Below are 27,962 nucleotides of genomic sequence, written 5' to 3'. Positions count from 1 at the left end.
TCTATTAAAGGATTGTAGTATTAGAAAGGCTGAGAAACCACTCCTCTAAAGACTACTAATAGCACAGGCACAGAAAAGGTCAGTCAGTCGGTATTAGCAGAACACACGAACACCTGTAAAATAAAGAAGTTGCTGTGTCCAACTTGAAAAGCATTTTATTCTCAAAATTATGCTTTAAATTACACAAGTCTCATGCTCCTGAATTCTAAGTTCAAGGTTATTTTGCCCTTTATTACAACAATTACACTGGCAAATAGTTGTATTTTCAGAAGGATGAAAAAACATGTATGTGTGTATGACATTGTTTGTGTTGCCTTTTGTATCAAGCGTATTTGCACCTGCATACATAATACCTACAAATGTATAAAATATAACAGATTTCTTCCTCTTTCTTTAAAATTCTGAAGAGTTTTAAAGCCTACTGTCATTATAAATATTTGTTATTGTTCCAAGTTTCATGTAAATTCAATGAATTTGCTCACTGATGGAACCATTGTTCAATTGTTCCTGCTGGACTCCTCAACATTTCTGTATTCTTAGTAGATGCAACATGGATTAGTATATTAGAAGTGGATTTCTTAATGCATAAATGCATTTGCAAATGAGTTCCTGGAACATGCTAATGACATTTTGTTCTGGACCATTTCCAAAATGATTGCATGCTAACAAGCTAATATGAAAGAGAGAGACAGAGAAAGAGAGACAGAGTCTGGGAGATAGAAAATTATTCAATGGATGCTAACTAAAAACATTTGCACATAAATTTGATTACTTGGGGAAAAGCATTGGAGTCTGATTGACTGACACTGGAAATTGAAAAAGGACTCCCTTGAAGTTGAAAGCTTTATCACAAATCACAGAATCATTAATTATCCTACATAGGGTCTAGAGAGTTGCCCGTTCATAAAGTCAGCTGCCTTTATGTTCATGGAGTTAAACAAGAAAAGCAGAGTCCCAACAAGCAATGAGAAAATTGAATTTTGTTAATTAAATCATTATGTAAACAGAGAGTCTGAAAAAAGGCCAAAAGCCTACCATTTGTTGATGAGGTATGATTTCCCTGTAAAAGTAGCATATGGATATCAAAAAAATCTGTGGTGTGATTAATCTACATGGATTACAGAGCTAGACAGACATTTGAAATAACTTTTACAAAATACACAGTTATCATTGTCAAGAGAAAGAATCCAAAAGCACTGTAGACTTTGAAGCATGTTTGGCTTCTTTATTTTCCTATGTGTAGTTGTATATCATGTACACTCTCTGTTGAGTTCACATCAATGATATGTTGATTATTGAGATCATGGGCCTTATTTACATTATCTGTGGAGCAGAACAATAATTACATATAATTTACTTGCAATTAAATCACATGTAATTCATGGTCTCCTAGGGTGTGAATTCTTAGGGCAATTCAGTGTGTGGTACCAGACTCAATATCAGTGTGATACACAGTGTGATATAAATCAATAATCAATCAATTAATCAATCAATACAATCAATAAATATATGATCATCCCCAAGAAAAGCTTCTTAAGGGAGCAATAGAGTGAATAGTTGATAAATGCAAAAATACGTTTTCACTTAATAAATAACCTTGATGCATTAAAACACTGACCAAGAAAATGATCTCCCATTGTAAAATTTTAAGAAAGGAATCTCAATAACTTTAATACTTTCTCTGGATCGTTCATGATTTTTCTCAGGCTTTGCAAAGGCCTCATATGAGTCATGTTCCGAGACATCAAACAGAGAAATTAATAAAGTCTTAAACATTGTAAGATGCCTTTTTCCAGTTGTAGACATTTCATTGAAAGGGTTATTGTGAGAAAACCGAAGATGGTGAAGAAACCTTTAAGGATCACATTTCTCATCCTACACAGGTGAAAGTATCAGAAAGAGCGAGGCATGCAAGGAAGGAAAAAAGAAAGAAGGAGTGGGGAGAGGAGAAACCAGGTCAGAAGAAACCGGAGAGTTGTAGAAGTCAGAATAACCCAGAGTATGAGCTTACACTGACACTTTTTCCCTGGCCAATGCTGCTGGCTATAGGCAAATTCACAGGACCAGAAGGAATCTGGAACAGGTGTGTGTGTGTGTGTGTGTGTGTGTGTGTGTGTGTGTGTGTGTGTGTGTGTGTGTGTGTAGAGCTCTTTGAAGCTCTTTGACTTCAGTCTAGCATGCATAGTATGTGGTACGGACGTTGTCAGAGGGTGAACAGCAAGCAGTTGATTTCTGTATGCCTAATGTGCTGTTGGAACACAGAAGTGCTAGAGTTTAAATTAATACTGAAAGAAAATAGCAGCAAAACCAGGCTTCAAGGAGGCTAGTTTAAACATTCAGCCACTATGCGCAGGCTTATCTTTGTTACTACATGCAAATTTCCTATATCTATGTATTATTTTTCTTCAGTTACTTTTTTATCCTGAAATAATTGAGATACATCCGGATTTATCAACCACGAATTCACTGTTTCCTCTGCTCTGTTGAAGTTTATACTTACCAATATTTCTATCTTAATATTATTTTAAAACATAATTTTCTTAGCATTTTATAATTTATACATGAGAAAATATCAGAGATATGGCAATAAATTAAACTATGCCATTTTTTTTAATCCAAGACCAACAATCAGACATTATGCAGAGATTCTTAATGGGAGACTTCCATCTGATAGGGAGAGGAAAGACGTTTTGAGTCAGATTGGATGGAAGACAACAACAGAGCATGGCCCACTCAGTCAACGAAGTTGGCTCATGTGGGTTCACAGAGATTGAAGCAGTAAGCAAGGGGCCTACATGGGTCTATGCCAGGTCCTCTGCATGTATGTTGCTGTTGTTAGCTAGGTGTTTTTATGGGATGACCACCAGTGAAAGCATGTGTGTCTGTGACTCTTTTACCTTTTTGGGGGGACTCTTTTCCTCCTATTGTTCTGTCTTGTCTAACCTCTATATGAGGGCTTTCATCTTCTCTGGTTGTATCTTGCTTTGTCATGTTTGGTTGTTGTCTCTTGGAGGCCTGCTATTTTCTAAAGAGAAGCAGGAGAGTGGAACTGGAAGAGAGGAGATGGGATAAGGTGCAGGAGGAATGGGGGTTGGGGAATCTGTGCTCAGAATGTAATGTACGAGAGAAGAGTATACTTTGAGTTAAAAGAAAAGGAAAGGGAAATCTGAAGACAGTGTTATAGGTTTTTACTTCACAGCTTCCCTGGAGTCCAGATATTTGGATTCAGTAGCTTTCTGGATTTTCTGGATATCCAGAAAGTCCCTTCAGCTCCCTGCAGCACAACACATCCTATGTTTGAATGGTCCTTTTGGAATCCTGTTAGGTTGCCTTTGGGATCTGTTGTACTTGGTTCGGGGAGTAGCAACTGATGGGTAGGTCACCACTTTGTTCTCACCCCAGAAGTGTTGCATTCTTTACCACTCTTCTTACCTTTTCTAGAACTATTGCTTGGAATCAGGTACAGCTAAGATAAATAATCTAATATATCTCATGGGAAAATCATCTAGCACTGGGATGTATTGTGGAAGGCTTTTTAGTATAGTCATGCTTTTTAGGATAGTCATATACCAATACAGGGTCAATGCCAATTGCCACTGTGGTCTCTCTGTAGCTACTTATATATTTGTCTTTTATTTTAAGAAAATTATTAGAAACTATTTGTCCTAGTTTCTGCCACTGAAGTTTTATTGTGAATTAGGACCAAGAATCCAACTAGATTATTCAACAGTGAGTACAAACCAAAGGCACAAAGCAAAAGAAAAAGGGAAAAATAGCTTCTCTGAAAAATTGCCCTTAAAGGAAATAATTAAGTAAATACTATCAATGTATAGACCAGAAGGTTAAAAAGAAAAACATGATGCACTGGCCAAATATAACCTGTCATAGTTTGAAAGAGTTGCATTGGTGCACTGCTATACCCATGTAGGTAGGTATTGTTAGGTGTGATTTTATGTACAATGGCAGAACTAACTACAACTTAAATCTTATTACACGCAAATTCTAAACCATCACTGTCTCAAAATATTTGTTGAGCCATTGACTATATGGTACGTAAGTATGAGAATGTAGGGAGCATGGAACAGAGTTTTAAAGAGCAATATCCAAAGGATGTTCAGAATACAACTTTGGAATCATCTTTCAAGGACCCATCTTAATTTGTCTACTGAATGAACACAGTAGAGCAGGGAACAGAGAGGAATGAGCCACTGTGGAACAAAGTTTAATATTCTAATCCAGAAATGATAAAATTACTCTCTCACTTCCAAAGAAGTAAGAATGTTTTCACACTAAGTCAGTATAAGGATTTTCTTTCTTTTACATATTTGAGGATATTTACAAAGACTGATGGAGGAAAATAAACCAACATTTCTTGCTTTTTCTCAAGACACACAAAATCTAGAAAGTTACCTTGGTGTGTAGAAAAAGAAGCCTCACCAAGGAGTAGAATAGAGTGAGAAGAACTGGAGTTATCTGTTGTACAGTTTTTCAGAAAAAAGGGTCATAGTGTTTGCTGGGTTCATTTGGCGACTATCTGACTCACTTTAAAAATATTCCAGGTCACTGACTCTCATTGTTTAAATAAGTGTCTATTCCAGAGTCCAATCATAATTTGGCACATCTTTAATTTGATGTCTGGAAAGGAAACAGTAGTTGCAATAGGTGTGAATGAAGTTATTCAGAAAGTTCCAAGAGATAAGAGAAATAAGAAATGATGTCTGTGAGGACCAGACACAGCATCTAAGAGATGCTGTATGGTCCAAATTCTAAAGTAGCTTATCCATGGAGACTGTAGACACAAATGACAGAAAAACCTGTGAGGAGCAATTTGGCATTGATCTTGTCTGAGAAATACATATCCTCTGAGAGGAATGCAGTATTTCCTCTAACAATAATAACCATCTATTCGGCTCTAATTGCAGTGGAAATGTGGGATATTTGCTTGTCATTTTTTTTTTTTTGGTGTGGACATTTGAGATACTGTCTAATTAGTCCCTTTATAACCAACATGGTGAGTATTAATAATGAAGGTGATGATTTTGTTAACAATGAATGCTCAGTCAGCCAAGGATTTCCCTAATATTCAACCCTCTATTTTTAAGCTTTATCTAAATAATCTTTGGAAAGAAAGTTTTTATGTTCTAAGGTTTCTGGGAAGTTCTTATGTTTACATTTCAGATTCCATTTATCACTTGCTTTCTGTGTCCAACAAAGAGTTAACACAATCAGGCTCATTTATATCAATAATATCAGGAAACTAGCCACATCTCACTTTTAAACCTTAAGGATTCCCTGTATGACTACAGAGAGAAGTCTACCTTTCTTGCTCACTAGCATTCTGTATTAATCAAAGCCTAATAAGAATATAAAATAGTATAAAATACAGGGATCACTCCTTTCAGTCCATAATCTTTTCTTACTGATGTATTTACTTAAAATAACTGCTATCAGTAAGATATTTTATAAAATAATTTACTGTAAGGCAAAAATGGCTATTACCATTAGGACTATAATACTATGCTGTTTCTGCAGGTCCTCCTTAAAGAGTGAGACAATATTCAAGCCAAAGGATTAGTTTTGTAATTTTAATATTTGTGGCATATTAATCAAAGGAGTTCTTCCCATGTGGAAGAATTTAATAAGCATTTTCTATTTTTATTTTGTTTAGCATATTACTAGGTTCTGAGACAAGCATCAGTAAGACCCATAATGGGAACATTTGATGAATCCTCAAAAATAAACATTGAATATTCACTGTTATAGGTGTGGAGGATAGAGCAGATCCAGGCCCCTGCTTTGGAGAAGGGTGTGGTGCAGTGGATCAGAGCCAGTGGTTACCCTGGGCTCTTGTATTCCAGTCTCTAGCTGATAGATGCCACAAATGCCTTGCAGCATTCTCAGTGATATGCATTGTTATGAACACCAGGCTCACTTTACTATGAAGAATGTGCACACAGAGTCAGTATCTTGTGCATAATCACAACACAAAATTAAGGTCAGACTCTGGCTCCAAAGGTAACCTGACACTTTAGATCTTACTGTCACACTATGAAGATATTAAATAAGTATAGCCGGGAAAGGAGAGCCATGAGAAAGGGAAGTGTGATGTGTGGCTAATTTTGTAGGGGGAGCTAGAACATCTTTGTGATTTCATTATTAATTACTTATTCTTGGAAAACTACCTGATTCTTTTCTTTATCTCAATGATTCCCACTATGATAAATTTAAACAAGTTTTACTTTAATCTCCTCTCTCTCTTTTTCTCTCTCTCTTTCTCTCTCTCTCTCTCACACACACACACATACACACACACATGAGAGAGAGAGAGAGAGAGAGAGAGAGAGAGAGAGAGAGAGGTGAGAGACAGACACACACACATATGCATACAAATATGTGATTATACTTTCTCATAATCTTGTCATCCAACAGGAAATTAGACATGTATTAAGCATACATAAGTTATTAGTGTGATTCCACTATATTATAAATGATTTGCTTTTGAAATTATCTTCATTAAAGTGTCTGTTAATGTCTATTATAATAAAACTCCTGCTGGTTGAATACAATTTAAAAAATCCAAAAATAAAACATATTTCTCCTTTGATGGTTATTTATACAACAGGTAGCATATCATCACATAAAGCAAAAATACATTACAAATATATTTTTTAAAAGTCCATTTTCATCCAGAAACCTGACAATTGAAAATCTACTTTAATTTCCCCTTTCATATTGTTTCTCATTCCAGTGTGTGTCAAGAATTTAATTGTAGCATGAAATTAACCAGTTATAAAATGCTGCACTTATGCCCTTGCCTTCTAAAGCAGAATGCACTAAATAATTTGCTTAATGGCCTCTAACATGGGACCTCAATTTAATAACTAAAGTGCCCTTACTCACTGGATGAATTCCTGGTGAGAAGTGCTCTGTATGAAATCCATCAAAACATTAATGGATCAAACACACACACAAATCCACAAGCATGTATTCATTCAGACACAAATCCATACATGCATATCCATACATATGCCCAATCACACACACACACACACACACACACACACACACACACACACACACAAACACACAAGATAACATATACATACACTAATTCTACCACCCCAACACTCCATAATCACATTTACAGAAGCTAAAATATAAATACACACTCTGACATACCAAGCTGTTAAGTTTGAAGTAAATTTGTCTTACCTATAACTGTTCCTTTTGTGAATGTGAGAACTGCTGGGGGATGAATAGGCCTTATTTCCTTAGTAGTTGGAGTGAACATGACAACTCCACAAACATGAACCCAATATGTTTCTGTCTCTGTTTTATATAATCACTCTCTCTTAAAAAAATACATTGTCTTAGTTGGGAAGGGAAGAGGAGAGGAAGTGAAGATGGAAAGAACAATAAAATATAATTTATGAAAAAAATACTAAAAATCAATTTCTATAGTTCTAGTTGCTTCTAGAAAGCAACGTACTATAAGATAAAGCAATACCAGCTTAGATATAAACTTGGAGTGAATTAAAGTTATTCTTTGACTTAACAAATTTGCATGGATTGTCTTCCATAACCACTTATTTATAAGCATGCTGCAAACCCATATATTCAGAGACTGAAGCAAGGGTGTGAGACATGTCTTTTGAGAAAACTGAATAAAATTCCTTGACTTCTGTCTTCTGTTTTCTTTAATATATCTAATTCCATCTATTACCTTAAGTTGATAAAAATTTAAGGCAGTAAAATGGCAGAAGACAATAAAATAAAAATAACGTAAACAAAAATTTGAAAATTGATAAAATACTAAAATTTTAGAAAGATTTTTATGGCTTAGACAGGAGAATATTAACAATCGTATTGTATATTTGGGCACCTATAATGATTACATTGTAGACAGTTAATGGTAAGGACTTGACATGTAAGTATATAGTAAATAAACTATTGGACTCCAAAGTTGAAAAAATTAATCTCTGTGTTAATTTTTAAATCACATGATGTAGAAGCATCCTACAGTGCTTGTAGGTTTTGTATGATTTGTGTGGCTGTGTACTTTGGACAGAGATGATAGTTAGGATTTGAATGATAGAAAACATTTAGAGGATGCGTAAAAATGAGGTGTTCCATTAATTCAAATTAATTCTACAGGACAAGAAAAATAATTTGATAAAAACTTGAATTTTAGTGAATGCTGCCATGTTAATATTTTAACATAGAATAACACTTTTAGTTCAAATACCACAGCCTTTTGTAATGAGTCCCAAAAGTATGAGGATGACAGTCTTATCCCCAAAGCCTAGATATGAATATAGATGAACTAAACATTGAACACAACTAGGTGTGACCTTAGATTCCTGGTAGTGAATTTCATTGATAATCTAAGAATGATATCATGCACATAAGGATTAAAATGATTTCATGTGTCCACCTGACACAATCTTATAAATGACAGTACGTTCATGATTCATGTAGGGTGTATTTACTTAATGCACTCCATCAAGGAATTGAGATTAGTTAATATGTCTATGGCATATTGTCTTGTCTGCCCAGGCACAGTGCACTCTGTCTACCGTCAAGAAAGAGACTCAATGCATGTTTAGATAGTCATGAGGATGATCATCATGATCCTGATCACTACAAATGGGTAATGATATCACACCCAGGCATTTATCATTTTAAAGGAAACACTGGAATCCTTGTGTGTGACAGCACTGTGTCCCAGTGTGTGGATTTCTCTCTTTTTCTGTTTGCTTAAAATGGTCTTTGCATTGTGTTCCCAGGTTCTCTCTGTGGCATTAATTCAGACATGCCATCAAATTGTACTCCTCATTCAGATCTGGGGTGGTGGAGGTCATTCTGTTCTCATGTTAACTAAATCAAAGTCTGTTTCAAACCAAGATTGCCAATTCCATTGAGCTAAAGATAGAGGCTCTTTGCTAGAGGGAACTTACACAAGGGGCTGTGTTGATACCTTTAAGCTGACTTCTTTTTACAATTCTAAGTCACATTGAAATGGAAAGACTTGGGCAGATAAGGTCACTGTATTAAGGACAAATCCCCAAGCAGTATTTCTTCTTAAAACTCAATACCACTCTAATCTTTCACTCCTATACTTTAATACAACCATATGACTGTGCAAGCTTAGTGTTTCCACCTCATTTCAAAATGCTCTGTTACATTCACAATATCTCCTTGGAGACTTTTAATCTTTTGCAAAGTGACAGAATACTTTCCCTTTGACTATAGGTTCAAAAGAAGGTGCTTGTGTTTTCAGGTCATAAGTGAAATTGATTGGCTCCTTTAGAAAAATCCCTTGAATTGGTGTCGATTCAAGCCAGAATCTCACAAAAGCATGTTGTATTGGGCTTATAAAAAGTATCTGTTTATCACAATGAGTACTCCTGACAGCTGCTCATTTGAAAATATATTATTCTCAGGCCTCATCATTAAATATATCATTCATGGTTAGAAAACAGGCTACAACTATGTAATTCAAAAACTCAAGGAAATTAATCGCTACTCTGTTTTCCTTCTCTTCTCTTCCATTATCATCCTCTGCGACCTAATGTTACCTGATGGCGGATAGCTGTCTACACTATAGTAATAGTCTCATTGGAGTCCTCCAGCTCTATGCTGACTACACCTTTCCTGCTTTCCTTTTAGCTTACACTTGACAATAGAGTTCACTGGGATTATGCCCTGCCAACTTAGTTTTGGAAGATTGCTGATAGACACCATCCTTTATGTTATCCAGTTAAACACCCTTTCCCTTTTTCAGTCTTCTGCTACACCTGTATAGTCCAGTCTAACTCTGTGGGGGGAAACGTAGTCACCAATCAAAGAAAATTCAGCAAGACATGTATTATGGGTATTGTGATTGAGTGGCAGCTGACCCACACTTAGAGAACAATTTATCTACCTGAATTTGGCTAGACATCACTAATGCACATGGCAGATTGATTGTGCAGCTTTAGTGGATGTATTCTTTATTAATGAGATTCAGTATGATTTGCTAAAAAGCCTTTTACTGGGCAGTAACTTTCATCCCCTCCCCCATCTCTCTTTATCCCATTTAATCTGTTGAACTGTGTACCATGTTTTAAAATGTGTTCTGCTCTGTTTTTGTTTAAAATACCAAGGCTTCTTGAAATAACTGCAGGGGAACTGAATAGAAAAATTACAAAATTTTAAAGAGAAATATTGAATTGGAATGGACTATAAAATGGAAACCTAAAGATTAAATTAAAATCCCAGTGAGTCATTAAGAAGTTATAAAAGTATAATTATATGAAAAAGATGAGACAGTCTAAGAAAAATATTTGACATCTGGATTAACTAATTTCTCAAAATAAATGTTTATACTAACAAGGCTTATAAACACATAATCAGATCTCTTTATACATAAAATAAGAATTTTCATTGGTTTGCTGAGACCTAGGATTTATGGATTTCAAAAAGAAGAGAGTAGACACTTAGACAAAAAGCATCAACTGCGTATCTCTCAGCTATTTGCTTAATCAACCAGAGGCAATGGAACAGAGTGAATAATCTGTACTGAATATGATTTTCTAAAATACTGATACTTTTCCAAAAAAGGAAAGGTGGAACATTGCATCACCTGAAAAACTACTGCTTCATACTGCAATGCGAGGGGACACAAAAGCAATCACCTCCCTTGTCTTGAGAGAAGAATCCGCATGGTCTTTGTCTGCTGCAGTTATTTCCTCATTATCTTTTCTTTTCACTTATTTATTATTGACCTCTATTATGCTTCTTATAATTCATGACCTCATATATGCTTCACAAAATATTATTACCTCTCTAAATAAAATACAATATATTTTAGACTGTTATATATTTCAACTATTAACATACATACCAACTTTTTTTAAAATTATGTATGGAAATTGACAACAGGCATCCTTGGAAGTTAAGCATTTCCCTGGGAAAATTTTAAGAAACTTGATTGATTTCCTCCATTTATGTCTGGTACACTTTGTCAAAAAGCTGGACATGTCTGAGTTTCAATTACTACTTCAAAGAGAAAGAAACAGGAAGAGCTCTTTCTCCAGGCAAAGGGCAGCTGGGAACATGGCAAAGCCAACCTGCTCAACATCCAGAAATACTTTAAGAGCAAGAAATATCTTGGGAGGAGTTTAAACTCTGGTACTGAAAATGTGCTTCTTGCTTGAAGAGGAACACAAGTGCAAAGCACCGACAGACATCATTTTAGATATGAGCTCTTGAGATATGCCATAGTTGTTTTATCTTCATGATACATTTTTGATGGATTCTCCCTAGCTACAGCAAAAATGTTACAGCGGTTTGACAGAAAAGATACATTTTCCTTAAAAGAGTGAAAATGTTAACAGTTCATACTATAAGAAGGCAAATGTTCAAGGTAATTCCTCTTAAAACTATGGAAATTGTTTATCAGATTGCACTATGAATATCATGTGTTGTGTTAGATTATGTTACAATGCCACACTATGTAAGCTCATCTCAAATTGTTGTGACAAAGGTTAGAAAGCATACTCTCCACAAAAATAGTTTCCTTTCTCTTGGCTATCAGTTTAATAACTAAGACACAAACACATCACAAGCTAAATCCTTTTAAATCTATCTGGATGACTAATTTTTTCCTGTAATTTTTAAGAATTTTAGGAAAAAGAACAAAATATGGATACGATGAAACAGAGTGTAAAAGTTGCAAGATTTTTTGGCAGTGTGTGTCATTTGTTAATCCCCCAAAGGAGAAATACTTCAATATTGGTTTTTAGCCTCCATGGAAGTATAAAAATTCAACGAGTAACAGAGCAGTCTATATGATAAAGAAGGGACAATGGTGGTTACAGAAGCAATCAAAGCCACATCAACAACAATGCTCGAAGCCACATCAACAATAATGCTCGCAGTGACTGAGGCTGTCAGCTCTGGGCAATGTTGGCTGCCTAAAAGCCAGTGAGACCCACATGGTGCATGTACCTGTCATGTGTTTTAACAATTGGAAAAAAAGTGTTATTTTTCTCAATAAAGAATAAATGAGTACGTTTGAGATTAGTTAAAGAACTTTAGATGGATCTCACTAAATCTAGCAAGTAAAGACTCTAATCTCTTCTTGTATTTAGAAACTGGAATTTCAACATTGTTAGGCTATGCTTCATTCTGATTACATACACGGCAGGGCTCCAAATTTCCACCTTACAATGGGGTAGAAATTGCAGGTTTATCAAAAGACCTTAGAACAAGGAATGTGTCCTATATACATCAATTAGCAGGCTAATTATTCATTTCTTTGCAGTTGCCAAAGCACTGTACATAAACATTACCAATGGCAATAATGATTGAATCTATTCATTTATAAAGACATGGTTTCCACTTGAGAATGTCAAGTGTCATACAGGCCTCCATCTGGGTTTTATCTTGTTTCTTAAATTACAGCATTAGGATTGCTAGCTTTAACCTACATGAGAAAACTCCCAATGCATAGATTACATAGCTTTGAGAAATTAAGATCACTGATTCCAGCAAACACACAAAATCAATACCTCTGGGTAATTATCTATTTGTTCTAGTTAATGTAGATGCTCACTCTCATTTCTCTTCAATGAATATAAGTTTCAGATTTACTGAGTGAAATTGTTGTATGATACATTGACAAAATTTTAGTAGGGTGGGTAGATACTATGTCCAATATTTTCATTATAATAATCATAAAAAATTTCCTTGAACTTAAATATGTATGTATATATTCATAACACAAATGTCATTAAATCACTGGAAGTTTAATAGACACCTGAAGCAATATGTATGACATCTTTTGTCACTAACCTAAATCTTGTCTCCTCAATCCCAGTTAAGGTTACCATCATCCCTCTATGGTACCCTCACTCCCACATCCAATCTGACACAAATTTGACCTATCCTACCTTTGAGAAAGATCTACAGTTTCATCTCAGATTCTCACCTCCAGGCCATAGTTTACCATCAACTCAGTCTTTCTACATCTGGAGGCCCAGTCTCTCTCCTTGTTGACCCACAGATCAGCTAAAAGGCCGTCTTTTCAATTATAGGAGTTAGATTTCTCATTCTGCATCCCAAATGACCTTAGCAGTTTCCCATTTCTTGCCAATTTCTCTGACTGAGTTCAAGTCATATTAGTAACCCCAAGGTCCCTGAAAGACTGTGCATCTGACCTGGTTGTCTCCCCTTTTCCACCTCACTGGCTCAGCACTGTTCTAGCCACACCCTTGAATTTCCTCTCTTCTCAGAAAAGTGCTCCTCTGACTTCTTCCCCTGGTGTCTCTTCTGGTAAGTAAGCTTGCTGCTCCAGACAGTGTGGCTCTCCCCCTCCCTCTAAGCTCTTTGTTCATATGTGACATGCCATCTGAGATAGCTTGAGCAATCTGATTTAAACTACATTCTGTCCATGCCCCAAAATGCAATTCCCTCTTTGTTGACAATCTTGTCACTTAAACTAGGCATGGAGAGTAATCTTTGATGTAAAAGATGCTCAATAATGGGGGTAATAAAAAAGTGTAACATAGACATCAAATAGCTATGTAGTACACATATGAATTAGTCTGATAGCAAATCACCTTTCCTTGGTAATGGTCATTTTCATTTCATTGAGCCACTTCATTTCTTAGTCTAACACCAAAATATACTGAGTGCTTTACTTAGCGCCATATCAAAGACTAAAATGAATTTACCAATTAAAATAATGGATTCTAAAAATTGCTGTATTTTTGTGTTTTTAAAACATCTACTTGGTACAGCATGCTGAAGGTGCTAGTTTTTTAGGAAAGGAAGAAATTTCCTCCCTAGGCATCTTGGCAGGCTGATTATGTCCATGTTCTGATATGAATATTTCCAAGTATGAGCATCATTGAGAATAACTTTTAACTAGAGGTATATGTCTCCATCAGAAATTCACAGGGTAAGGTTTGATTTTCCTTCTATCAACTTAAGATTATAATTAATTTCAAGGTAACCCACACATTTGTAATGCAGACATTTTCTTTGGGCAACCTCAAAGTTGGACAGAAGCCTCTGAGGCAATATTATTAGTATGCTTGGGATTTACTCTGGCAATTCTATTAGATTAGATATGTTCTCCAAGGGGCTATTTCACATTTAGTAGAAAACAATGAGAACTTCCACTGGTTCATATTCTATTCCACAATAATTCCTTTTTTGTATTTGCTACTTTTCAACATTTTTATAAATACCATATTTACATAAAAGGTTGAGAATATTCCCCCATAACTTAAATTGTGTATCAAAATAGCCTTTGATGGGAAATGTTAGCCAAAGATTCCCTGAGAATCTATAAACAATTTAGCACTATATATTAAGGAAAGAGTACCTTTACTTTTGCAATGAGGTTCCTTTAAGTCACCCAGTTGTCTTGGAATTAGGTATCCAGAAGTCTGCTTCTCTCTCGACATCAGAAGAAATCACCCTGAGAACTGCTCTGTCTCTATGTGGCTCTGTTCTAAAAAGCCCCTCCTCTTGCTAGCATCTGTCTATTTATTTCAGATACAGAACAGATACTGATCATCTTAAAGCATAAAGCCGGTGCTAGGACCAGGGTGTAATTGAAACAGAAGCAACAGAAAACCGAGTTGTTCCAAAATCATTCTGTTAGAAAATGAAGTAGACAAAGGAACTGAAAAGCCCATTCATCGAGCTCTAATCTCTACTGCCAGGTGAATAAGTATGAACACAGGCTACCATCGCTGCAAATATTAGCATCATGCAAATTGCAAGTAGATGATTTGTAAATACATAATAATCATCTTAGGACCTGTCCTAAGGGGATGACCCTTACTAAAAACTGTGGGACAGCATAACCAATACCATTTGCCTAACACAAGGGAGTTCTTAGGTATTTGATAATAATAACTTTCACCACTATCATTGAGAAACCTAAGTTTAGTAAGTTGAGGTACACATAGCTTTCCTTGTAGATGTTCTTTCTGGCTCAGTAAAGAACAGCCACCAAGGGATGATCAAGGCTGTTTACTGATTTTTTTTCTTCTAATCCTGGGTTGCACAGATTAAAAATAAAATTCTTATGTATTTGGGAAAGTAACCAAATTACTGCTATGTTTGGCTATTTCATTCAATTCAGAAAAAGACTGTCTGGATATATAGTTTTTAACACTAAGGACAAGCAAAACAGCTTGTGGTACTCTGCAATGATTAATAGAAAAGAGGTTTGGATTAATCACAAGGACACGAGGAAGCCAAAATTAGAGAAGGCTATTAGGAGATTCTGCTGTTTAATCTCACTCGGTATCGAAACATTAACCTTGTTTTCTCTGCCTGAACACCGAGTCCTAGAGTAAAATTAGGTCAGAAATTCACATCACATCAGATCAAGAGATTCATGGCAGCCCAGGCACCTGCAAGCTGTGGATGGCAGAGGGCTTAGCTCCAGTGCTTGTCTAAGCCTAGAAGCAATGGCTAGCTAGAGGCTACCCCTGAGCTACCTGTAGATAATTTCTTTATACTGTAAGGCTAGCTGTAGAGCCCTGTTTCTGAACCTTTGTTCATTTAGCTGTCTTCACTTTGCTTATGGAATGATGATTTTGGTATCTTTTCTAATGCAAATGTAGGAAACTTGCCATTGCTGCATGCCTGTGTTGAGAACAAATGCACTGGGGAGAGCTGTATGTGACCAGAGTAGTAGTTCATTCTACGCTGAGGGTATATAGCATTCACAAAATGGACATCAATGCATTTTCTGTTACCACAATGTTTTCCATTATGTTATGAGTAGGATTCCAAAAGCCAAAACTAACTAAATTATTTGTATCAATGACCATATGTCTGTGATAAGCATTCTCTGTGTAACTATGACTATGGAAATAAAACAAACTGATTTGCAAATTTGGTATCATAACCATGTCCTTTGGGGGTAATAGTGAATCAGTACATGAAAAATACATTTAAAATTCTCATTTTTTATTGTAGCTTTCTCTCTAAAAGTACAAGAGAGACTTTAGTAGCACTTTAATTCCCTGTGCATAACAGGCAATCTGAAACTCTTCAATCTACACAGTTTTCAAGTGCATACACAAATATACAACTGCATGCCTTTTTAAAAGGAGCCACGTGTAATCTAATTCTATTTCAGACTGTCACTTTTAAAGAGGAAATATAACCTCATATAGATCCCCTGAGGGCATCCATGGGGAATAGAGACATTGGTAATCAGCCTAAGTAGTCCTTTGTGTCAGAACCACTTTGCTAAAGTCAAGAGCTGTCTTCCAGACTCACAATGTTTGGAAAATTTCACTAATGCAGCATTTCTTTCATTAGAAGAAAAACAACCAACTGTTTCCTACAGAGAAGACTATGTTTGAAAAGAAGTGAAAGTTTTTTGTTGCTTTTTATTTCTTACATTGTTTTCAAAATAACCAAATGGGATGGCGTGAGAACTAAATCCAGAATTCAAAATGAATTTTACTCAAAAGGAATCCCAGAAGCCAGTGTTACCTGTGGTGTCTACAATGGTCTTTTGATTGTTCATCTTCTTCAGTGACTGTCCCTATTTGCTGATGTAACATGGGGGTACTTATAAACAGAGGATCTACAAGAAAGCCTGTTCTCAGAGGTGCTTGCAGATGCTGCCCCACAGGTCACCTGTAGTTCATCACTTTCTTCCTTCTTATTGGTCACAGTGGAACACACTGACCATCAAAGTTTGTTCCTCACCTTTCTCCATATTCATGACCAATTAGGGCCTTCTAACCCATCTTAAATGAACTATCTTGTTGCAAGGTACTTTTGCATGCTTGTTTTCTTTCGGGCTATTGGATAAAAATAAATCTCATTTACCTGGGCCTGTACAAAGCCATTGGGATTTAAAATAGCAGAGACAGTAAACCACTGAAATAATTGCTTTCATTCTCCATTAATTTCTCCCTTTAAGTGTTTCTCTCCTTCTTACCAAACAGTACTTTAAACTGGTAAGAGGAGCACTAAGAATGCCACTCTTTTCTTTATTTAGTATTTCGTTTTCACCAGCAAGTCTTTTCAGTAAAGCCCATATGACAGATAGAGGGGAAGATACAAGGAAGTTAATAGTGACAAGGGCTCAAGTTGGTTTAAAAATAAGGAACTGGGCTCAGAAAGCCTAAGTGACTTAGATCACAGAAAAATCGAGGGTGATATTGTTTGTCTAAGGGCTCTCTGTTAAAGCTTCTCAGCTTGAGCACAAAGGCATTTCTGCAGTATGTGGTCCAGAAAGCCAAGCACATGAAATCCTATCTCCATGTTTTAAGCATGCCTTGGCAGTCTGCACATTTTTGAAATTGCAACTGGCGCATTTCACAGAGAATTATCATCAATGCCTTTTCAAGGTCAAATGTGCTGCCTTTTAGGATTCTTGGCATTTACGTCCCCATATATTAAATCACAGAATATATTTTGAAGGCATTCAAAGACAGATGACGTAATTTTAATTAATTAGATGGTGTTGATTAATACCTTGCTGATTTTTTCTACTTGATATTAATTGCAAGGTTAAAAATCAGAAAACTGAAATATGAGTTTGATTTAAATGTGGGTGTTCTGTGTTTTTTTTTTGGTATTCCAGGATCTCCCAAAAGCATGCTTGAATAGAACCCAGTTGATGAGTTCTAAAGAATGGACATTTCTTTTTGGAAATGTTGAAGTGATATGATTAAAAAAACATTGAGGAGAGATTATCATCATTTCAATATTGCCATACTCCTGGGTTTACCAGTCTTTATATGAGCAAAATAAAACTGAATTCAGATATTAAAATGATACCTAGACTGTACTGTTGGAGGAGATGCCACAGCCAGTCCTTTCCCAAAGCAGTGAGGAGGCTTTTAGACTCCTTCTCAAACAGAGGCAGTGCTGGCTGGCTTTGTTCACTTTTTTCCCTCTCTCTAAGCACCTCCCCAGTCACATTCAAAGAAATCTATGCCATTTTGTTTCACATGGGTTTTGCTTTTGGAAAAGAAAAGTGATTTGGAGAAGTTTCAACAATTCTGGGCTCTCATAGGATTCTTACACTTCCAAGATATTTACACATGAAATTAGAATTCCAGAAAAAAGATTTGGGGTAGGGCTGAATAAAGAACTGAGTTATAAATAGAAAGATGCAAACCATATCTTTTAATTCCTATAACATTCAAACACTGTGGGGCAAGAATTAAATGTTATTTTGATATGATTGTCCTTACCTATGTCTAGAGGATGCCCCATAGGCCTCACTATGATGCACACTTGGTCATTTTTACATTACTGTTGAGTCTCTGCTAGGTGTGGGTGATTCTCAGAAAACTCACTTCTGTAAATCTTTGGTGACTTCCCCTTTCAGGTCCCAGGTGGGACAGGCCTGCACCTTGGTCTTTTCTCTGGCATAATGGGTCACACTGAGAGCTGTCCAAACTTCTGGGTCCTGCCCTGCACCTGTAACTACAGTGATGATTCTACAGGAGCAGGAAGAAGGGCAGGTTCCGTGTTTCTTTCCCTGCTGGCTCGCCTCCAATGTTGTGGTTCTGGCATTGCTCAGTCTTCCTTTGTGGCTCCCTGACAACACATATTAGGTTCTTCCACTGTCCTTATCTTGTGTGGTGTTAGGTGCCCTGGTGAATATTACTGAATTTTTGACCATTTTCAAATTTAAGTCCTAGGTGTCCTTGCTGTCCTGTAAGCTCATGATTTCAAAGGAGATGAAGATGTTTCTCACTCTTACCATATAGAACTCTTATTTTGTTCTCTACCAAAAGTCCTGGGTCTTTTACCAAACCTCCATCCAGAATTTCTACCTGAGCAGATAAAAGGCTTTGTAACATTTGCACATCAAAATAGGCTAGAATTCGATGCTATTTGCCTTAAACTTGCTTCACTTTCAGCTTTTGCCATTTCATTAAATAGAAATGCTGTCCTTCTAGGTCAAGCAACAGCAACACACATAGGGAGCAACAACAGCAGGCCAACCAGACCTCCTTGCCTTTCATCCTCCATACACAATGCCTAAGTCTCATTAATCTGAAAGTTCATATGGTGTCTATAATGTATCGACTTGACCCAATATCACTGCAGGCATCTTAATTCCAGTCACCATCAATTAAGAAAATAGAACAAAACAGGGGTGTTTATTCTCATCTCAAGCTATGCCAGACTTAAGTCTATAATGTACAAGGTGGAAATCAATGTACACCATTTTCAGTTTTTTTTTCAGCCTTCTAAGTGATCTGAGCTACCAGAAAGCAATCCAAAAAAAAAAAAAAAAATGAACTCAAGTTCACACAACTACATCTCCGACACACAGCCCATCATGGATTGACAGGATTAGGATGTATCTCCACCTCTCTACATGCTTGTTCCCAAGTGCCTTTGACTTCAGATTTCTACATTATGGATCATGCCTCTTTAAACACACGTCAATAAAGCACTTGAAACCTAGCCACTTCTGTTGTCACTGCATTTGGATATTTATGCAGAACCCTATAAAAGGCTGTTAATATAACATGGAAGCTAGTGGGATGGTTGTGTACATTGCTAGGAAGAACCAAGAGGATGATGCAGTAAATAAGTCTATTTGCATACATATAAAACAATTCATTGTTCATTTGCAACTGCAAGGTTGCAAACCTTTAAATATATTATAGTGCTATTATTTCTCTAGCAATTGTGTAACCCTTTGCTTTGAATTTTTAAAAACTTTAATATTCAAAATTAAAGTAAAACACTTATATACAAATAGAAGTCTGTCAGAAATGCTAGTTAGAAAAAAATGGTATGAAAAGATATCTAGCATACTACAGCAAAGAATCAATTTTTAAGTTAAACTGGATAAAATTTTAATAATTCAGAAATAAAACAGTATATTCTTTCAGCATATTCTTCTAAAACATCTTTCTAATGTTGTCCCTCTCCTTCCTCACTCTTTCACTCCATTCCTCCACTTTTTCTTCCTCCATCTTTCTCTGACATGTAAAATGTTGTCTTTAAATTACTAGTTTGGTGCAACATTGCCTTGCCACTTTACAACCTACAAAATTGAACTTGAAAAAATATTTTCATTTCCTTAATATAATCTTCCCAGACAGTATATGACTAATATATTAGATGGAACATCCAAATATCCTATTACTAGTCAGTCATGCAGTTTACTGAAAGGAGTAATTTTCTCCGTTTTGAAATTTTGGATGTAATAAATGAACTCCGATAATAAAACAGGATTCCCAAAACCAGCCTGCAATCATGGGGAAACACATAGGGAAAAAGATGGCCTTATTTTTCCATAGAAAACCAAAGTCGTGTGCCATTCCTTTGTGTACACTCACTAGGAGCTTTAACCTCTACATGGAAGGCTGCAATCTGTGGTTCATTAGCTTGTCACTACTAGGTGTTACATCATGAAAGCAATTTTGTTTGAACAAACTTAGAATGCTTGGTATCAAACCAAGAGGTATAATGGCCATAAAATTGCTCAGGAGCATACACCAAGGATTCCAAGTGCCTTCAGAGGCTCATATGTATCCAATTATTCACTAGTCTTGGTAATATTCTAGGAAGAAAAAGAACTTTATTTTAAGGTAAGAACTATAAACACAGGCCATTAAAGGTGAACATTCTCATAATACTTTGGTTGTTAAAAATGTGTCTGTGCTTCCTGGTGCTTTTAACAAGAGGTTGTTCAACACAAGCTTTTATGGAAAGAAAATTGAATTCTCTCCCCAGCCCATCTGTACTTCCATATGCACAAAGCACACGCAAGTAACTGTTGTTAACCAAGGCCAGGATCTGTCAACAGGATAGATGAGCTTTTGGTAGCCTCCAGGTATCCCTTTCACTATGTATCCCGCCAATGCTCTGACCAGCTCCTTCTTGACCAGGTGTCAGCCACACAGTCTTAGCAGGGATTGTAGATTCCCTTATGGAATGCAGTGGTTTCTACTTACCGTTTGATAGTTTCTTCCTGTCTTCGCCGTTTCTCATTCTTTTCTTTCAGGTAAGCCAGATTGGTTTCATTTCTCAAGCGGTCATTCTCACGGGCAATATCAGACGCATTTTGAATAACCAGACCATCGTATGCCTTCATCCCCATATCCTCAATATACTGGAGAAAAGTGTCCAAAGGGTCTTCTTCAGGATTAGCACTCATCATCTTGGAGTGTATCATGGAAAGGGATGCTTCCTGAAGATGACAACACATCATCCCCTTAGCAAGTGTTAAGTTTTATAACTAAGATTTTGTCATCCCAAATCTCAAGTGAGTTACCTTACTCCTCGGGACATATGTAGCTATAGGGAGGTATGACACTTAAGTTAAGGGTCATTGAGATGACTCCATGGGTAAAGGTCTTGCTGGCTAGGCTAGCGACCTGAATTCCACCCCAGAATCCCTGTAGTGGAAGAGTATTACTGACTTTCCAAGTTGACCTCTGATCTCCACACTTGCACCATGGCACACATGTACTCATCTATGTGTACTCCTGTACTGTAAATAAATTAACGTGTTTAAAATGTATTTAAGTTATGGTGAGTTAGAGCATAAAGTTTTTATAGAATACCATTAAGGAACATAATAGCTTCAAAAAGGATTATATCCTGTTTGTATTAGACCTATGTGTTCCCTTGAATGAAGCTGAATTTTATATAAATAATTCAGATTTATACATTTTAAGTTTTCCAATGAAGAAAATACCTCATTATAAATTACACACCCCCAGATTATTTGAAATAATGTGAAATATGTATGGTTGAGTGTCAAATGCTCCATCTAACCAACAACATCAGTAGGACAAAGGACCATAGTTCGGCCCTGACATCTGCGAATGTGTAAACATTGTATCTGAATATAAATATTTGGTTTGCATCATTACAGTCACAATTTTGTGTCTCAAAATATGTTGTTATAATACAATAGATCTAAATATTGTATTTACATTATCATAATGACATTTCCATGAATATTTAAATTAAAATTATGTTATGTTAGAGAAAAATTAAATGATGTTTTTCCTTAAATACTTAAGTGAAAATGTATACATCTACAATGGCCATACAAAATATAATAGAAACCAATGAAAAACACACAGGTGATCTAATTTGTATACTTTTGTGTCTATGGTATTTTCAAACTGGCCCTGTATGATTGCTTCATATCATATTTTTCTATGATATATATTGTGTATTGGCAGGACCACATACATCTTCAGTATTCTATTAACATTAGCTTTGATATTATCAGAGCATTGCTAACTAGAAGTGTAAAAATTTAAATCACAGGTACAAAAACTTGACAAATCAAAAGCAAACCAAGCCATAGTTTAAAATATGGAACTTTGACCATGTCTATCTAGCTCTCAACTATAAAAGAATGACAAAACTCTCACTGCTTGCTGTGATTTGTAGAAGAGATGGCTGTGAAGGATTTAGAGTAAACTCAACAGTAGAATACAGTGCACCAATGATAAAGGTGGTGAAGAAGATGGACAACAACATCAATGTGAAGTACATGTGTGGATTGATGGATGCATGCATGCATGATGAATGGGTAGGCAGCTGGATGGTCAGACAGGCAAGTTTTAGAAATCATCGTGTGTTGAGGAACTTTCAAAATTTCAAGATGGGGTAGAAAAACTGCCTTAACCACAATAAAGAACTAAATTACATGAAAATAAAAAAATTAGTCTTTTATGGTAATAAGCCTTCTTTAATTTCTTATTCTCTATGGTGTAGAAAACTGATACATGTGTGGCATGTCTGTCATGTTTAGAGACCCTTTCCCTAAACAAACAAAGACTTGCAAAGTACCTTACAGCTCTTACTTCCTTTAAAAATCATGTTGATCAGTCCAACTATTTACTGCAAAAGCCAAGAAGTTTCTTTTTTCAAATATATCTCAAATTTATTCTGAAATTAAAATCATATTTCATAACCTGGGTAGTAGTTATGGAAATCTTATTATATCAGAATTTACTAGCCTCTTAGCTACCAGTTAATTCGAATTTGAATCTCATGCTGAACTTAAAGATTTCTTTCCCAGTCTTTGATATTTTAGAAACTGGACATTGTTGGCTTTGCATTTTTATGTTAAATTGTTATAGTGTTTCATTTGATTTTTTAGGTCTTGTCGGTTAGAACTGAATAGTATTTTAATTCCAACTTTATCATGTATTGAATTGTATATAATATAACTGAAATGTATTAAGATTACATGCTTAAGAGGTGGGCATCTAGAAGAGAAGACAGTTACCACTGTGAATGAATTCCATGTTGATGGGAGGGACTCCGGAAAGTATCTTCAGCTATCTAAAGCTTTACTGTTATCAGGAATTCACTTGCCTCAAGAACTTCCACAGTAGGGACTCCAGGCTAAAAAAAGACTGGCCTAACTTCATGACAATTAATCTTACCTGAGTTAAGCAAGCCAGCTCAGTGTTATAAGCATGCTAGAGGTAACACCGCAGGCTAGAATGAGTCCTCCCACTCTGCCCTCCAGCAAAACTATATTTTTTCTAGGTGAAAAAGCATGGTTATCCAAAGGGTTGTATTTTATTCATTTATTTTGCTGAGGTTTTCCACCTACCCTAGTGACTCTTACACAGCTAATATATTATAATGGTTGACAAGGTAGTTGGTTATTTATGGACATTAATTATCATTATTAATAGCATTTCAAAATACATGGAGTTTAAATTGTTCTGAGAAAATGTGAAATAATATTTTTGCAAATGTTTTTATATGGGAAAGTTTTTTTGGCTCATGTGGATTTTTTTCAGATGAAAATCAACCATATTGTCAAGTTCAACTCCATATTATGAAAATGGGTTGCATGTTTATGTATGTGCCCATACCCACCTCCAGGAAGGTATTTGGTCATGTGGCAATCCATATATTTAAGAATAGATTGGGCACCTGCTACAAACAGGGCACTGATAAATGATAAATGCTGAAGTGTAATCTTCTAGATGTCACATTGCAGAAGAAGACTAGAATAATAACTACATCTCATCTGATTCTCATACTGTTTACGTCACTAGCTGGCCATGAATTTTTTTGTTTTGGTGTTTCTCTGTAGCTTTGGAGGCTGTCCTGGAACTAGCTCTTGTAGACCAGACTGGTCTCGAACTCACAGAGATCACCCTGCCTCTGCCTCCCGAGTGCTGGGATTAAAGGAGTGTGCCACTACCACCCAGCTATGAATTTTTTATTACCACTATTTGTGTGAATAAGTAGGTATAGCTTCTCAACACTGATGCATGGTCTTTAAAATAAGATTAGCAGCCTGTCAATGATTAAGCTCACAGTATTTTGTTTTCTGGTCCCCATGGAAATTAGTTTGTGATGTGCAGGGGCTCTGAAAAACTCATGTAGAGCACAGGTGCAAGTTTTTCCATATGCTCTAATGAGCTCAAATAAGTTGTTTCTACATTTATGGCTTTGCATTAATACCTTTAAACTTCACTTTACATTAAAAAAATGATGGCAACTGGAGTGGACCATGTCATGCGAATTTGGTTTAAAAATTAAAAAAAGGATATATGTTTTATGAGCCTGGTGGTGATATTGCTAGTAGAGTCTTTCACAAACTCTTTTTAAATCAAACATTTTTATTTCATTCATTTATGGATTTTTTTAATTGTGGGGCATATGATGCCACAACTTCTATTTGAAGTTCAGAGGAAAACTTGAGGCAATTGGCTATCTTGCCCTATCATGTGGGTCATGGGGATCTAACTCAGGTTGTCAGCCTTGGTGGCAAGTGCCTTTATCAGATGAGCCATCTGTCACACACCCCTACTGGTGTTTAAAATAAAATTATTTTAAAAATGATTATTAATGATTTGATTTTTGTGTGAATGTTTACGCGCGCGCGCGCGCGCGCGTGTGTGTGTGTGTGTGTGTGTGTGTGTGTGTGTGTGTCTAGGCATGATTTCCACAGCATGAATGTAGAGGTCAGAGTCAACTCTTACTTGTCTATTCACTCCTACCACCCGTAGGATCTGATGATGGAACTCAGGTCACAAAACCACATACAATTGCCTCTACTTTTGAGCCATCATTCAGGCCTTGCCAATTCTTAACTACAGGAATTACTGTTTTTAACAGCATGGCTCCTTGATAAATTAATTTTACTTTGAAATATATTGATAGATTATTTAAAACAGTACCCCTTCCTTCATCATGGATGTTCACATGGAGACAAAATTAGGAATAAACATGCTTATTCATTAACCAAACAATTTGTAATCAAAACACTAATGCATGCACCTCCCATTGTCCAAATCTAAATAAAACAAGGGCACTGGGATCTATGCATCACAATGTTCATTCCATCTTGAACCTTACAACTTTGCCTTTTGAAACTGAAGTATATGTTTTATATGAATGAACCATAGCTCTATCATGGTGAGCAGATTCAGTAGAAAACAGAACTGTGTTAATTGTCTACCTTGTTATAACTACTATTATTTGCTGCAATGAACATGAAAATCCAGTAAATCATAAATGTGTTTTCAGAATGCAAACTTATGGATAAGATAGATTGAGTAATGTATGCTCCATGTCTAGCCCATTTAAGAGTTGGCTGTAGTTTCTGCTTCTTAAATTGCAATTCTGTTTAAACAGACACAGAATTCCTCAGTTGGTCTCCTAGGAATTGCTATTAAAATACCAATGGGTTCTTGTGTTCTGTATAGCATATTTAGGGTTTTCTCAATAAGTAACCACTGCCTTCACTTGCCTTCTAATTAGGTATAGAAACATTAGAATGCATAAGGTTGTAAGAGAACTTCTGCCTTCCTATGGCCACCAATAATCTTGTGTGCACAATTTTTCTTTTGCTTAAAATAAATGAGAGACATTTTCTGCCTATCTATACTCTTGGAGCAATGTGTCTTCTTTCTAAGAGTAAATATGCTTTCCTTGTAAGCCACAACACTGATCCAAATAGTACAATTAGTGCCATGACATGTATGGGGTTAGTGAAATTTATGACTAAATTTAAAGATCAAATCAAGGATTCTCCTGGGATATTAGGTTAAATGACCAGATCAGAATCTCGTGCAATACACAGGAAAATTCAGGTCTTTACTGTATGACTTTATAGACTTTTGTGCTCTGCATTTTTCCAAAGATTCTGTTCACTTAATATTTAGATTACTATGTCTACAATCATGTCTGATCTTAGCAAGGCTACAGATACTGTGTTAAATATTAAAGTGAATTACTATTTTTTCAGCTTTTGACTTTACATTATTCTTTCACTTTGTTGCTTATAACCTGTTGGCCACACCCTTCACAAAGACTACATTGTGTAATATTGTGAGACTGTCTAAAATTGGAGAATTTCCTTAACTAGAATGCACTATTTAAATTCTTACCATGGCCAAGGGAAATAAACTAAACATTTAAATTTGTATATATACATACATATATATATATATATATATATCATAGCCATTATTGTTTTTGACCAGTGTTGTATACAAAACTGATAATGATATTAATTCCTCACAAATATTCACACAGAAATAAAACTCTCCATTATCCAAAGACCAGCACAAATCATGTAGGTCCAAATGAAATCGATAGAAACTTAAAATTAGAAAATTCCCATTTTCTTCCCTTTTGTAGCTGATACTTTTCTCAAGGAAACTCAAGTGCTAAGCCATCTGTAACACTTCGTATTAAAGAGAAATTTAAATATGGAGCATTTTTGAAAAATAAATGAATATAAATTTCACCAAGATCATGTGCTTATGTAGTGTTTTCCCTCCACCAATAAAGTAAGCCACTGTGTGCAGTGTCAGTTTACAGAGTCTACTTAATATAGCACCCACTCATGGTGAGACTGACTTCCTCAAAGACACAGGTTGATGTGGGAGAGAAGTAAATGAATATTTAGGCTGCCTGGCTCTTTCTCATCCATGTCTAAGCATCTCTCATTTCTCTTCCCTTTGTTTAAAATTCTGAACCAATTTCTAAGTTAGTGTAATCTCCTGTAGGGCTAGATCCACCACTCCAGCTCTTTAAGGTGGGCTTGATGGAGGTGTACACTCACACAATGAGACTGAGCCCTGTGATAAACCTGATAGTTCCACTTACCCAGATAAGTGTTTCACAAGGACCAACATCTGAGTGAACCAGCCCACTAGCTTCCTGGACATTGGTACATTGTTGCTTTTCTTCCTAAACTACTAACCCATATTCCTAAAATGAAGCTGTTCCCTACATGAGATTTTGCTTTCCAAAGCTACAGAGTGGTGATAACTTCTTTAATCTTTATTTACCCACATATATTGAATAATTGAGAGTAAAAAACAAATCTGATTTAGGAGTGAATTGTTTCCCCATATTTAAAGACTCATAGAAATTACTAAATTTTAGACCACAGTGAATACTGAAAGGGTAATCTTATGACCAATGCAAGGTAAAGCTCATTTACGTTTGTTATCACAAAATGATTTGTAATATACTGTAACATCCTAATACCTGGAAGAGAGAAAATGCCTCAGTGAAAGACTGGATACGTGACCCTTACTTTATACTTAACGTCTCAATTTATTTACAGATAGTGTAAGTTTCCTAGTTTCTATTCTTTATATATTTTTGAGGTTTGTAAAGGGCACTTTTCTTAATGCTATATGAAGTTCTTGGAATTTGAGTTATTAAAATTTGGTTTTCCCTCTTGTTTTCTTCATTGCACTGTCCTTGAGATGAAGAATCCTAGGGTTTCTCCTCTAGGATTCTCTCTGGGGAATACTTCCCCAGGTGATTTTGACTATTTCTTTTGTTGACCTTGTGTTGCTGAGTTGTCCAGCAGTATAAAGACTACTTTACATTATTTGCATCTACTTACACTAATCTAAAATCACACCCTGCATGTGAAAATATAAGTATTTAGTAATCAGGATTCACATACTTATGTTAAATGCATATGCAAATTCTTACCT

At 35.8% G+C, this 27,962-nt stretch overlaps 1 protein-coding gene and 1 long non-coding RNA gene across 4 annotated transcripts in view; one reads left to right on the top strand and one right to left on the bottom strand.

Annotated features, from left to right (window-relative positions):
* LOC103163537 overlaps positions 1–15,903 on the top strand; it is a 39,573-nt gene extending 23,670 nt beyond the window's left edge. For both annotated transcript variants that reach the window (XR_003481560.2, XR_004768720.1), the window contains one exon: positions 11,663–15,903. This is a non-coding gene — a long non-coding RNA (uncharacterized LOC103163537). The remainder of the gene's footprint in view (positions 1–11,662) is intronic.
* Positions 1–21,181, bottom strand: part of Nyap2 (neuronal tyrosine-phosphorylated phosphoinositide-3-kinase adaptor 2) — a 223,821-nt gene extending 202,640 nt beyond the window's left edge. For both annotated transcript variants that reach the window (XM_035441056.1, XM_035441057.1), the window contains exon 1: positions 20,961–21,181. In XM_035441056.1, the coding sequence (XP_035296947.1) occupies positions 20,961–21,181 (221 nt within the window). The remainder of the gene's footprint in view (positions 1–20,960) is intronic.
* Positions 21,182–27,962: the final 6,781 nt, after the last annotated feature.

The sequence above is a fragment of the Cricetulus griseus genome, chromosome 2, assembly GCF_003668045.3.
Source record: "Cricetulus griseus strain 17A/GY chromosome 2, alternate assembly CriGri-PICRH-1.0, whole genome shotgun sequence".
NCBI classification, from domain to species: Eukaryota; Metazoa; Chordata; class Mammalia; order Rodentia; family Cricetidae; genus Cricetulus; species Cricetulus griseus.
Note: the sequence above shows the minus strand (reverse complement) of the source record. Positions and strands in the feature narration are given on the sequence as shown.